At 34.8% G+C, this 15345-nt stretch overlaps 3 protein-coding genes across 4 annotated transcripts in view; 1 reads left to right on the top strand and 2 right to left on the bottom strand.

Moving 5' to 3' along the window:
* The window catches only part of LOC132132475 (protein turtle homolog A-like), a 28121-nt gene extending 27740 nt beyond the window's left edge, over positions 1–381 (bottom strand). For both annotated transcript variants that reach the window (XM_059544864.1, XM_059544865.1), the window contains exon 1: positions 120–381. The gene's annotated coding sequence lies outside the window, so the exon portion shown is untranslated. The remainder of the gene's footprint in view (positions 1–119) is intronic.
* A 2406-nt stretch (positions 382–2787) lies between these two features.
* On the bottom strand, positions 2788–4221 carry tmem230a (transmembrane protein 230a). Its single transcript, XM_059544530.1, has 3 exons — positions 3592–4221; positions 3391–3513; positions 2788–3320 (listed from the first exon to the last, which is right to left on the bottom strand). The coding sequence occupies exons 1-3, from the start codon at positions 3688–3690 to the stop codon at positions 3180–3182; spliced, it is 363 nt and encodes a 120-aa protein (XP_059400513.1). The 5' UTR covers positions 3691–4221; the 3' UTR covers positions 2788–3179.
* A 3266-nt stretch (positions 4222–7487) lies between these two features.
* On the top strand, positions 7488–14148 carry LOC132132425 (alpha-1A adrenergic receptor-like). The gene is made up of 3 exons (XM_059544790.1): positions 7488–7561; positions 9862–10991; positions 13179–14148. Exons 2-3 carry the CDS (start codon positions 10079–10081, stop codon positions 13574–13576), a joined length of 1311 nt encoding a protein of 436 aa, XP_059400773.1. The 5' UTR covers positions 7488–7561; positions 9862–10078; the 3' UTR covers positions 13577–14148.
* The last annotated feature ends 1197 nt before the right edge of the window (positions 14149–15345 follow it).

Genomic DNA, 15345 nt, shown 5'->3' with positions numbered 1-15345 from the left:
CGCGCAATTATTACCTTTATTACATTCAGTTTCTAATCTAGAAATGTTTATTCTTTTTTCCCCCTAGTCTATCTTAAAGAACGGAACGTGTAAGTTAGAGTGAGTTTGTTTATACTCACCTGTATCACTTCATCTATCAGCGGTGGTAAGCAGCGCTGTTTTGCATTGATGACGAAAAAAAGAACAGTGGAATTATTCCAGAAGTAAGAACTAATGCTCTCTCAGCATTAATTCCATATCACAATCAAATCCTCAAAACTTCACAACACTGGCCAATAATATTTCACTTTCCTCTTGTGCCTATGAATGTAGTGAAGAAACCCAAGCGCATAAAGTTTGTCTCTATGGGAGGGTTGCGCTCGCGCTTCAGCGCACCGCTGCTGCTTCACCAAACTCATGCAAACACAGGAGCGCATGCGCAGAGTACACGGAGAAACTACAGAACTAGCACACGCATTTACACATAACCAGCTGTCACAATGAAGAAAGAATGTGTTTTAATATCAAAGGAGCATTTAAAATGTTAAATGTTTTACCGATTGAAAGGCAGCTGCCATATAATACAGATAAAACGTTTTATTCATCTGCCCTACAATATATATATATATATACACACACACACACATATATATATATATATATATATATATATATAGATAGATATAGTTTTTCTTTTTTCTTTTTTTTTTTTTACAGGCATAGGGTATTTAACTCAGCCTGACAATCATATTACAGAGATGTGTCTAATGTTGTACTTTGGTCAGTGTGTCATCTGGGCACAAGGAAACCACTCCTGAGACTGCACAACTCAGTAAAATACGACTCATTACAATATCTGGCTTAGAATGTGGGTTTCATAAAATGGTAGCTTAAGCGAAAATTTGTCATGTCAACTAAACCATGAAGTGTAATGTAAAACACAAACACACACCACAATTTATACTCTGCTACACCTGCAATAAAATTCATAAGAACATAATCCGAGACAAACTTTGTCTTCCTCTGCCCAATGATTATTACTAATATTATTTATCATCAAGGTTAATAATTATAATGTAATAATAATAATTATAGGCCTATTATATATCAGTACTACACCACAAGTCTTAATAGTGTCTTATTCGTGGGATCAACTGTAGTTTGCAGGCCCCCTAGCGGTGGCAGATCACGTGCTACATCGTAGGTCCAACACTTTAATCTACTGACCACTAGAGAGCAGTGCTTTCTTCGGTTTTCTCTTCAGGACAGGAGGCGTCTTTGAAAGGAACACTACCTTGCTGCTTATCCCACAGTATATACTTTTTAATACTATGTGAAACAGTATGCATTATGGAACAATAAACGTTTCAAACAACAATATGCTACGTTGTCCTAATTATGTTGCATGATTAATTCTGCAAACAATATCTAGTTTTAACGTTGGAAATGAAAAGTTCACCTCCATATTACTTCCAGTTCAATAACCCTGAAAACTGAAGGTCAAGCGTTTCGTTGGCTACCCATTTCTGTTCCTCCTGTTGTATACTTTACATTTTCATAAATCTAAATCATAAAGATATTCAATAAAAGTTTGATATTTAATATTGTATTAAAGTTTGGATTCTAGGCACAGAAAACAATATATATCTTACGATGAAACAGTAAGAGAAGTATGGTTATAAACATATCATCAGTCTAAAGTTTATCATGTTATTCTACGTGGTTTCTGATATTATAAATAATTCTTAAATTCTCTTTTGTTTTGCTTCACTTAAAAAAATAAAGGATATCAATATACATATTTAATTTTAAAATGAACACTTCCCATAACCTTAAATGTATCTCAAAATAAATGTTGTGTTGCCTCAGAAATCAGAAGCACAAGAAGGTGAACATCAATACTTCCTTCAAACATTTTCAAACAGAGGAGGAGGAATAAAATGGTTTATTCCACAAAAACAATACTGCAACTACCATTCAAATGTTTGGACACATCTGCTCAATCTTACTATTTCCCTCACTTTAAAATAATGGTTAATAATGGACAAAATAACAAATATGCAAGCATAGGAACACAAACAAAAGTATATAGGACAATTTAGTAAGCAAAAAAGGGAAACAAGTAAAATATCTTACAACCCTCAAGTCAACACCTTTTGCCTAGATTCTAGTTCTACATACTCAGGACCTCATGAGGTGCATCCTGGGATACTTTTTAAACAATACAGAAGTTCCCAACTTAGTGAAAAATAAAATATACTTCATATACGTCATGCTAAGTATACTACAAATACATTTAAATAATTATGTACTCAATAAAAATACCCTGCAATCATACTTTTGTCTGCTAAACAGGAACAACAAATGTTGTACTTCATGCACTTTAATTGTGCGGAAGTAATGCTGAAGTCCAATTAAAGATACTGAAGTATTATGACTGTGCTAAAGTGGAACTATTTTAAGTATACTTTAGGTAAAGATTGTGCTAAAGGGGAACTGTTCCAATTATACAGTACAGGTACACATTAAATATCTTGCAATTGAAGACTGATATTATTCAAAGACCATACAATCCTCGTCAACAGTGACATTAAAACACATTTCAGGCTTAATATTAAGAAATGTCCATTGTACATAAGTAGCACTCCAAATTCTAATTTATAATCAGTAAGACCAGAGCAATATCTCAGGAAATATGTTAAAAGATTTAAACTTAATATGAAATAAATGTATAAATATATAGCTTTTTAGGGCATGTACATTAATTTTGGCTACTTCATGATCCAGATAAACTTATCCAGCTAAAGAATATATATATATTATTTTCATCTTTGGCATACAAATCTAATTTGTGCCCAAACATTTGACTGATATAGTGTATATACAGTAAATAACACGCTCCATTACAAATACATACAATTTCTAGCTTTAACAATACTTTTTCAAGTTTTATAAAAGCTGTGAAAATATCAGCATATTTCTTGTTGGCTTTTATGCATTTAGCTAAATAAATACTCTATTTTGCTTAATATTGCACTTGTTTTTTTCTTTTGGTAAAATAAAGATATTCAGCTCAAGTAAAGCACAGTGTGCTACAGTTTCTCTCCTAGAGAAAACAGAGAATGAAAGTCTAAAGGCAAATTATGCAACATCTGCAAAAAACACATAGAAGTAACAGCATTCAGTATGACCAGATCCATTCAGTCATCAAAGTCTGGGATGTCCTCGTAAGAATAACCACGATAACCCTTAGAAGCATAATAAGCAATCCGCAGATGATAGAATCCGGGAAGAAAGATCAGTATGCCGATGATGAGAACAGGAATCGTGCGATCTGGGTACTAGAACAAGACCATACATCACTGTCTAACATACTGACATATTTACAATACTGCAGATTTGTTTACTCACCACGACATTAATGTATCCTGCCAAAAGAAGGGATCCAACAACAATCAATATAGAGCCAACCAGAAATAGGAAGGTTGCCAGCGCAATAGCCTTGTAGGGTACTTTAGGTGGTGTTTTCTTGAACTATAAAACAGTGTTTGTTTATTTATGCTACAAAGAATACATATATAATAATACTATATAACAATCCGTTTTTCTCACCTGTAGATCAATGTAGCCTTCATCACTATCTGCCAGTCTGGAGTACTTCACCTTATTGTTTGGAGCAGCACTGGCTGTGTTGTTCCGAGTTGCCATCATGATGATGTTTAGGCTTATTGGCACTTGAAAATGATGAAGAGTAGCAAATTATACAGTGATTATCTAAGAGAATATCCGCTCCTGTTGTGGTTTATTGTAGGAGAGCAGAAAGAAAGTTTTAACTTATAATATGCATCACAATAGTGCAGTGGAAAACTCATCTTAGATCATTTTCAGACTGTCATGTTTACTGTCTAAACACCAGTCTACATTTAAATTCACACACAGTAATTTGACAACATTCTGGTGGTATGGCCTACTGTCTCAGGCTAGGTAATTATTTAATAGCAGCTATTATATAATTAGATAACACACCCAAGAGGTTATTTATACAGACGTGAGTCATAACTATTGTACTGCTGTTTTCGACTGTATCTGCTCGGTATTGGTCAGTTTATAAAAGCGTTCATATACTCACCAGATTGGGGTTGATTTTTAACGGATACTTCAACAGCACAACGAAAACTTTGCTCGCTTCCCCGTGAAAACACTGCTCAACCTTCTGCGGACATTGTTTACTTCCTTATTCCCATTCCAACCTGCGCGCGCAGGGAAGAAGAACCGCGGCAGCCAATAGCAACTCGCCTTAGGTGTGCAGATGACAGGATATCGTTTAAAAGAGGAAAAATAATTAAACAAAATACATTAAAGAATATTAAATGTGAAATAACATTAAATAGATTTTAAACCGTACATTAGTAGAATAAAGAATTAAAATTAATAAATGCACATAGTCAAATGTCATGGAAAAAAATACATGCAAAAAGTGAAATGAATAAATGACATGAATTTAAAAAAAATCATTTAGAATTTATTTTAAATGAATATAATTTAAAGTTAATATACAGTGCATTAGTAAAACATCTATAAATTAATACAAACCGATTAATAAAAATAATAATAATATAGGTCCTATATGTATTTTTGACGGTTAAAAATAAATGTAAGAAGAAGAAAAAATAAACATACAAACAAACTTTAAATGACTCAGTCAGCCTGCTTTTTCGTGTATCTCAATACTAGATTAAACTGAATAATAATAATAATAATAATAATACATTTAAAAATAACTTTAATGAATAAACAATATACAGATAAATGAGTATGATACATACAATTATAATAATTAACAAATTAAATGTAATTATTGTTAAAAAATACATTATAATTGAATTTCTGTGCGTGTGTGCTGTGCCTGTGACCTCTCAGACACAGAATCAAGAGTGAAATGATGTGGAATTTGAAGTGCTTTTGAGAATTAGTGCAGTTCTCCACAAACACCAGCTCTTTCACTAAATTCCCAGTATAAATATCACTGAAATATCACTTTACCTGTTGGTTTAGATATTGCTGAGCGGAATGAGTTCAGCGTGATACTCAGTGCTCTGATTAAAGAACAGTTCTTTAAACTCATACAATAATTTTCTGATAAACTTAAAAATTAGTGTTTGGTAACTTTTGATTATTTTTAAATGTAATAAACAGCCTCTTAACTGACTTTGTTTGTTCTTATTGAGTGACAATTCATCTTCAGATGGGCGAAATTTGCTTTTTCGGTATATAAGTTCAAGTAAAAGCCTGGAAAAATTATGAAATAAATAAAATAAAAAATCTGAAATTGCTTGTGACATTTCAATAAATATCAATAAATAATTTCATTATACATTCATAAACTTTCTGCTAAACTTGCTGCGGGTGTGATGTGTGATGCTGTAAACTCATATTTTATGATTTTAATACAGTGAGAATATAAGGACTATGACAATGGTATTTTTTGTTTATTCCAGACACTTTTTAGGTGCTAAACCCTATTCATCTGGCCCATTGTTTGTCAGCGTCTAAGCGGAGGATTCATTCCCTCTATATTCTTTATGGTTTGTGCAACTGCTGACGTTGGCTGGCTTCCAAAGTAAGCCTACAACTAAACAATGAAAGAGCCTTAACATTCACAGCACGTCTTGAGACTGCAGCTTTTAGGCAAGTGCTTCAATAGCTCAAATATTTAAGTTGACAACAAGGGAGGAAATGGAAGCCAATGCATTCAAAGTCAGTGCAAGCAATCAGTCATGCTTGCATTAAAGTTCTGCACCAAGCACGACAAGGTGGAATATGAAAAACACAAGACAGAAGTGTTCACAGTTTTGATTTAAGGACACAAAAGCTCATGGACATAAGATCTTGCATGAATAAGCATTCTATGATGGACATGGTGCATGCAGCCAAAAAAAAAAAAAAGAATAAACAAAAAGAAGAAAGAGGGTTTTTTTGGAGAAAAAAATAATAATAAATGAAAATGAATTATTAACATGCTCTTGTCATTCAAAACCCAAGGTCTTCTGATGACCATAAAATTGATGTTTTAAAGAATGTTACTGCTGCTCTTTTCCATACAATGAAAATGGATGAGAACCAGAAACAGTCAAATACTTAATGAACACCATTAACGTAATCTATAAAGAAAGTCTGAAATGTCATGGCATCTATGTTCTCATGCAGTGACAACAGAGGCATGCAACCTTTGATGAGTCAGCCTTGTTCTGGTAATAGATTGAGGGCATTGATTATTGTGGAAAGAATTATGAAACAAATCATGATGATGGATCTTCGAGACAAAGTAATGGACAGTTTAAGAAATACAAAGCGACATTCACAGCCACAGGTGGGAATGCCATTTCATAAGCCCCATAAATCATTTATTTTCTTTGGCTGTGACATTCACTTTCATTACCAAAGCTGACCTTCAGGGATGTCAGTGATCAGTGCTGATGAATTATACTGTTCTCCACCGACTGTTCGAGCAGAAACAAAATGTGCTCAGAAACTTTCATACAGTATCAAACCAACACAAAAAAAACCCAAGGCCCACAACAAAGCACTTAAGTTTTCAAATGCACATGGATCAAAGATGTGATGCTTCTTTATTTTTTTTATTCACATATATTGTTATTCAAAAATACATAAAAAATGCAATTGATACAGACAATGACTTGAATAAACCTCTTCTAAGAACATTAAAATTCACTTTGATCATCTTTGTCACTCAAAGGTTGTGTAACTGTTTGGAAGCCGCAAGAAAAAAGAAAAGTTTAAGTAGGAGTCTCAAATTCTCAAAAAAAAAATGCTGTCATAATTAGTTTAAGTTTCAAATTTACTATATATATATATATATATGGGTTGCAATGTATATATATATGCATGCATTAAATTCTATTCATCATTCAAATTCATTCTTAAATATTATTTTGAAATGTCTTTATTTTATGTGTGCACAGATAGAGTCTTTAATAAGTTAAATTGGCTGCATAAAAACAGAATAGTAAATGGATAAAGTAACTTATAAGTAAGTGTGTGACATATATGAGTGAAGGAAATTAGTCCACATCAGACTAGAACTGATTCTAACCTATTTACTTAAATAAAACAGAAGAGATACCTAAATATTGAAAGGGGTTCTTTATTAATCCATAAAATTACAATTATGTAATGTTATGGGAAGTTTGTGTTGCAACTGATCCCTACTGACAACAGATAAAACTTGGTATAAAAGCTTGAGACAATATCTTTGACACACACTGGCTATGCCTATTATAAGCTAAGAAAACACTGACTAAAATGATATGACTTTACAATGATTCATGCAAACAACTTAGTATAGCAATAAATAAATAAATAAATAATCGTATCATAAAAAATACTCCTTTACCATAAAAGAGAGGGAGAGAGAGAGAGAGAGAGAGAGAGAGAGAGAGAGAGAGGGAGTATTCTGATATATTTGCACAAGCACTGTTGCATCCCATCAGATTCCTCATCAGACTCGCGTTATTCTCATTCAAAAACTCATTCGTGTTTACACATGTTGCTCTGAATTAAGGTAAGTGCAGTAAATTTTGAGAAGGATATTTAGTAGGAATGAAGATAAAAAACGCAACTTAATGTTTGTTTGACTGATTGAATGAATAGCCTATAATTGCGAACGCAGACACGATTATTACGGTATCAGAACCTGTACCTCAAAACTGAAGAGCTGCATGATAAATAATCGCTTTCGAGTTCGTTTGAATTGGTATCAATTTGTTTAGTTGAAACTGTAATACGTAGTGTGGCAGTGTGTCTAATTTGTTGACAGTTCGTAGAAGTAGCAGGCAACACAACTATTGTTGACGGGTAAGTTTTCACAGCTGCCATTTCTCAGTCGAGTTTTGAGTCAAATGTGCAATTACACAAATGCTTGTTTCCTCTTGCGGTGATTGTGTTGTGTTCTTAAATCATTTAATCCCCAAATTATCCTAGCTGAGGGAAACATTACATCTCTACGTCTTTTCTGAACAGTTTAAAAGTTATTCCTGGTCACACAATGAAAGATGCTCAATACTACGAAAAAAAAGTTGCTAACAAAATATTTTCTAGGATCAGGTATATGATAAACCAACATATTCATGCTTATTTATTTTCACTTTTGCTGTGTTGCATTTAATGTTAAAAAAAAAACACATAATGATTTTCGTCACGTGAATTATCTGTTGCTTGTTCAAAATTGACTTCACAAATGTGATCACTGACATGTCTTGTGATAATGATTTATTTTACCACTACATTAATAATAGAGCATATAGCGTGTTTTTATGGCGATTTAACAAAGGCAGTATTTTTCAGAGGCGCCAAGGTCACGTGTTTTCAGCAGCCATATATAAATGTTGACATTTGTAGTTTGAAAGAATTTGCATATAGGCCTATATAATCAAATATTTATATGTGTTGCATAGCTCGTTTATTTTATTTATTTTTATTTTTTAATACCTTTGAGTCAAACAAAAATACAGGAAACCTTTTGGTCGTCCATACATTACACTGTATAATAATAAAATGATTATCCTTAAGCCCCCCTCTCATTTTGGGCACTGTATTTTTTCGCCATAACCAGGCCCACCTGATGGATGATAGACAGACTCATGCATTTTATGATTTTAATGTATACTTCTAGGTTTTATTTAAGCAAAAGGCATATTAATTTCAATGTTGCCATGTTTTGTTGAAATAGCGCTCTTGCCAAGACATTATAGATGTCTGTGTTGCTGTCTGGCACTTGTGTATAAATCTTTATATAATAAGCATGCAACACGAATACACCTTATATTTCTTTTCCTAAGGTTTTTGGAACAGAAACTTCTTAGTTCTGTTTCAGTGAAAGATATTTGGCCTGTATATGAGCTCCTGCAGTTAGTGCATCACACCATATGGACAAAAAGATCATTCCTAAGTGGCTTTTGTGAACGGAGGCGTCCAAACATCCACAGAACACAACTGCTACACTGAAACAATCCACCCAATAGTAACTTGAAGGAACAGGCACTTTTCCATCCCATTATTTATTGCAGAGGGTTTAAGAATCAGTCACATTGAGCTAAAGACATAACTGGTTAAGATTGTGATTTATAAGTGCCTCAAAATAATATATACTGAAAATACACAACTTACAGTTGCGTTCATCTCACTGACTACAAAAAAAAAAAAAGCAAATCTATCGCAATTCTCAAAATGAAACAGGAGTCTTTGGTTCCTTCCAATGAATTAATGAATCAGTCTGAACAGAACAAAGTGGCTAAATATAGAAATGCATACTAGCACACTGCTCTTACTGTAGATACTCACTGTAGGTATAACAGCTGAAGAAGAACAGCAGCCTACTCGAGAAGATAACTGTTACGGTTTTATTTGGAAAGCAACATTAAAATGCTAATTCATTAGTTTAATGAAAGTTGAATCACTTTAGTTACTCATTGGATATTTATGTTAATTCTTGTAATGAGCGTCAACTGGAGGCAAGTTGAATGAGAACCCATGTACAGTTTAATAAAATCCAAAAGTGAGTAGAAACACAATGAACAAGACTTGGCAAAAACATGAACAAACTCACCAAATTACACAGACAAAGCAAGACAAGAGACAATGGCATTGGCAACATGAGGGCTATATATTATCAAACAAAATGAGTCACATGACACAATCCAGGCAATGAGAAACAAGACACATGTCTAAAACAACAATCGCATCATGACACATTGACTGAGGGACATAACAATGGCAAGAACTAAGACAAGAAACTTAAACGCAAAAACCAACATTACACTGCCAGAAACACTGCTTATTATCTGTAACCTTTTTCTTTTTAAGGTTGCAAGATCAGAAAAACTATGATGGCTAATGGCTGATATCAAAAGAGATACCTGAGATGCTGAAATGTCAGTCAAATGTCTTCAAGTGTGACTGTCAGGCTACTAAAGCGTGTTTGTGTTGAAACCACAAACATATTAATAGTCATGGATGGTTATCACAGCATGTTCGCTACTCAATCTTAACCTCATAACTTGCACATAGGGACTCTTACACCATGACCAACATTCTTCCAGCAGAAGATAACATCAGTTTAACCTTTTTTCCTGAGAACTGTCCTAACTGCACTGCGATACCTGCATTTGACATCACTAAGACGCTGGCTCTGGGCCTGGTCCTGGTGCTGTTTATAATATTCGGTGTGATGGGCAACATCCTGGTCATCCTCTCCGTGGTGTGCCATCGCCATCTCCGTTCCGTGCCACATTATTTTATCGCCAATCTGGCCATTGCAGACCTGCTTCTGAGCTCCATGGTGCTGCCGTTTTCTGCTGCATCTGAAGCCTTGGGGCGTTGGGTGTTCGGCCGTCATTTATGTAACGCCTGGACTGCTCTTGACGTGCTGTGCTGCACAGCATCCATCCTCAGTCTCTGCGTGATCTCTGTTGATCGCTACATGGCCGTCAGTTACCCGCTGCAGTACCCTTCCTTGGCTACAGGTCAAAGGGCACTGGTGGCAGTGGTGGCTGTATGGGCTCTTTCGGGTGCCATCTCCGTCGGCCCGCTGTTCGGTTGGAGGGAGCCCATGCCGGAGGACGAGTCGGTCTGCAGAGTGAATGAAGATCTGGGATATGCCATCTTCTCTGCTGCATGCTCCTTCTACGTGCCGTTGGCAGTGATTTTGGCAATGTACTGCAGAGTGTATGTGGTGGCCCGGCAAAAGACTCATTCCATGAGGAAGGGCTGGCAAACGAATGAGTTAGAGGAGCAGGGAGTGACCCTGCGGATCCACTGTCGCAATGCCCAGCATGCCGCTGGGACGGAGGAAGCAGTGCGCCCGAAGAACTCGTGCTTCGCCTTCATGCGTCTGCTCAAGTTCTCCCAGGAGAAGAAGGCGGCCAAGACTCTGGGGATTGTAGTGGGATGTTTTGTGCTCTGCTGGCTGCCTTTTTTCCTAGTGCTGCCCATAAGTGAGTATAAACTAAACGTTTTTGTGAACACACAGCAAAGCCCATCTGAAAAACAAAACAAACGAACAATAAAAAAATTACAATTTGTATTCAGTTTATAGCTTTATTTCATACATTTACTTACTTTATTTATAAATTTACAATATAATTTTCAAACCACAGTCGCACCACAACATTTTCCAACCTGAACATTGTTTTTGTCATAAAAGAATCAATTATGTAATATTATTCAGTGACATTTTGTTTTGTTTCCCTTTTTTTGTATCTTATGTTTTGTTGTTTTATTTTTTATTTGTTTGTTTTTTTTAATTTATTATTTAAAGGGTTAGTTCAGCCAAATATTAAAATTATGTCATTAACAACTTACCCTCATGTTGTTCCAAACCGGTAAGACCTCCGTTTATCTTCGGAACACAGTTAAAAATATTTTAGATTTAGTCCAAGAGCTCTCAGTCCCTCCATTGAAGCTGTGTGTACAGTATACTGTCCATGTCCAGAAAGGTAAGAAAAACATCTTCAAATCGTGAACGAGTCAATGTTTTGTTCATTATCTGGCTCGGCTCGGTGTTCATCTTCAGTTCTCTCTTCACAGCAGTTCAGTCAGTGTACTGTTTGAGTAAATGAATTACTCCGGGATATTGGTTTGTTTGAACTCAGAGGGAGTGTCAGCCACATTAAAAAAGTTAACAGCTTAAGTAATTTGTGGATTAATGCGTATTGGAGACGCAAACCATTTAAAACGATTCAGTTCGATTTGGTGAACTGGTTTAAAAAGATCTGGTTACATTGAGTGATTCGTTCACGAACCGGATATCACAAACTGATGTGTTTTGAACTCTCACAACAGACACGGAAGAGAAGACAATGCTGAATAAAGTTGTAGTTTTTGCTATTTTTGGACCAAAATGTATTTTCGATGCTTCAAAAAATTCTAACTGACCCTCTGATGTCACATGGATTACTTTGAAGATGTTTTTCTTACCTTTCTGGACATGCACAGTAGAACGTACATACAGCTTCAATGGAGGGACTGAGAGCTCTCGGACTAAATCTAAAATATCTTAAACTGTGTCCCGAAGATAAATGGAGGTTTTACTGGTTTGGAACAACATAAGAGTTAACATAAGTTATTAATGACACAATTTTAATATTTGGCTGAACTAATCCTTTAAGGTTTGAATGTGCCAGTTTGAATGAGTTTTGAGTGTTACTGGTTAGCTTGTGTTATTTTGTTTGTTTTGTTTTTACTACGTTTTGGTCTCACCAAACAGTTTTTTATTTAATTGTTTATTTATTTATTTCAAGTATGTATATGTTTTTGTGTGTGTGTGTGTGTGTGTGTATGTGTGTGTAAATATTAATTTAGTTTTTCTTTAAAATAATGATAAAATATTATGCCAAACTTGAGATTTAAGAGCTACTGCAGAGGGGAGATGATCATAAATATAAACAGTCACAAATGAGATTTGAATAGCACATATTTCGGTCTGTTCTTCATGCAAATCTATTTTACGGTTTTAGCAGAAATATAGTGCATGAGTGTCATTTGGGCTGTTTCCTCCTTATTCATTTTCATTTCTCAGAAAACAGCCAGAATAAAGTAAGTTGGATTTGCAACGACATGAGTAAACGATAACCAAATTTTTGTTGAACCTTTAACTGCAATATCTGAAAGAACACACTGCTCACTGAATATTCTGTGAAATTAAATGACGTATGTGTGCGTATTTGATAGACACAAGCAAAACACATTAAATTTATTTTCTGAAGTTTATTCTCACCCATGTTTCCAAACGACTCAATGTTCTCCCTCAAAATGCGTAAATATCATTGACATAATTCTTCCTGGACCTTTTAGATTTCATTTAAATGAGCTTGTTTACATCAAAAGAATGAATTATGAACCTAGAACAGAGGCTTTTAACAGCAGCCCTAGTTCAGAAAAAAGTCTAGTTCTTGTCTGTTTAGTAATTGGACAGCTAAGATGCAATGAGTCAGTCATTTGTGCATCCAATTCAAAGCTTTTAAAATACAGGAAGGAAATGCACACATCAAAGTAAAGCCTTTGAAAATATGAAACATCCAAAACCATTTGACCCTCTGTCTTGGCGTGAGCTTATGAATGATGGAGGTCTCTTGCTCCATATAGTAATTCTGTCATTGCATTCTTTCCGTGTGTCTCCAAAGGCTCCATCTTTCCATCCCATAGACCCCCGGACACTGTCTTCAAAATTACTTTCTGGCTTGGCTACTTAAATAGCTGTCTCAACCCCATCATCTACCCGTGCTTCAGTCAGGAGTTCAAGAAGGCCTTCCTGAACGTTCTCCGTGGCCATTGCCTCAGTAGAACACACAGGATCTGGAGCCCTCCGGCCTCTGCTCGAGACCCTATACATGGCCCCAAATCTCCACAGGGTTTCTCATCTACATCTACTGACTCCGGGAGGCCTACTAATGCATCGCCTACCACGAATAAGAACTCATTCACTCCACATAGCAACAGTGCTCTGAATGCGCCTGGAACATCTCTGATAATGAAAGTTCATAAGGTTTCAACATGTAAGATGGACGGTGAGGCCGTATGAACTGTTTTTGAAAGAATAAAAGATAACCTTTCAAAGTAGTTTGCAAAGACAAGGTTCTGAGCCTTGAACACGAATGACCAGAGATCTGGCTAATTCTTATTTATAAGAGCGCCACCTTGTGGCAACATCTATAATATGCATCTGCACTTTGGTGAATTTTAAGTGAGGATCCATACTTTTACTTTCGATTGTAAAAAATAAAAAAGCTTGGTAATGAAATGATTGTGGACAGAACCAATTTTTTTTTTTTTTTTTTAACTTGTGCAAACACAAATACACTTTAAGAAAAGTCCAATATACTGTGGTAATATAGAGGTAGTATGAAGATTTTGTTTGACATGTTTTCCCAAATTTTGAATTATGCACTACATTGTATTGTATTCTGTTTAAGAGTTGAAGGAAAAGTCTGTAAACTGAAAAGAAGATTTTTTTAATGGCCCGGACAGCATAAATTTTTCTACATTTTGTTTTTCTTAAGAGTGTACAATATAGGGTCCAAATGCTGTGGAAATACTTGTATTTTGTGTTATTTTTCATATAATCTTAAAATAAAGTAAATCTAAACCTCAAAAGTTTGAATTTGAGATATATATATATATATATGTATGTATGTAGGTATATGTATGTATAATTCAAATAAGACAAATCTCATGATGATGATCAGATTTGATGATATAATGATAACAGACTATTAAACGATAGTAGTCTATATGTAAAATGCATGTCTATGTAATTCTGGTTTCTGAATTCTGATGCAAAATTGTTATATTATATTATATTATATTATATTATATTAAATGAAATGTAAAAACTGAGAGAGAAAATATTTTTTTCCCCTTTTATTAATTTTCCTTTTTTTTCATCACCATCCAAGGGATTTGACACTTTTAAGAGCAAGCAAACATCCTCAAATAGCACAGCCAACAGAATAAACACCAGCACGCAACACGTTCACTTCTGGAGTGGTATAAGAGAGGATTTGGGATTATAAATAATCAGCAATCTCAGATTTAATGACCTTTCAGTTACTATCTACATTTTACATACATACCACACATAGAAGAACATTCAAGCGAACATAGCAAAGTGTGTGTGTGTGTGTGTGTGTGTGTGTGTGTGTGTGTGTAGTATTAGTGCCAACAGCTGCTCTAGGATTAGAGGAAATGCTTAAGGCATGTTTTATTTGAACTCTTACATATGATGTCTCGATAAGGAAAAGACAAGGAAATCTCTGTTCTCAACGGATGCCATATATTCACACCAGCAAAATTGTGATGAAATACAAATACCAATAAAACTAAATGGTAAATAAACAAAAAAGAATAGCTAATACTTGATTTCTCTGAATGTATCTTGAGTTAAATGTATACCTGATCCTTTTGATTCTGATTTCCTGCTCATTAAGTTGGGTACTGTATATTGTTTGTGTTACACTGTATGAAAATGCAGTTGAAAAGATTCAGCCATTCAGTGTTGTTTTAACAGCACCAGCCCCAGAAGGGTTGCTAAGGGCATGCCTCCGATGTGTAATGTGTTGCCATGACAAATAAAAGATTCAGATCCTGTTGACTAGGGACGGTGGTCATAGGAACAGTGGAAAAGCAATGAGGTCAGCAAGGAACAAAAAAGAAACAGGAAGAAAGAAAACAATCGTAACAGTCATGAGGTGATAGACTCTACTTCTTCTCGAAGGAACGCAAACATTTTTGCAAGAAAACTTAAAAGAATTCAAATAGGCCTGTAGTTTTTCCTCCCATTTAATTTGACTA

The sequence above is a fragment of the Carassius carassius genome, chromosome 49 (genome assembly GCF_963082965.1).
Source record: "Carassius carassius chromosome 49, fCarCar2.1, whole genome shotgun sequence".
NCBI classification, from domain to species: Eukaryota; Metazoa; Chordata; class Actinopteri; order Cypriniformes; family Cyprinidae; genus Carassius; species Carassius carassius.
This window is presented reverse-complemented; position numbering and strand designations above follow the sequence as displayed.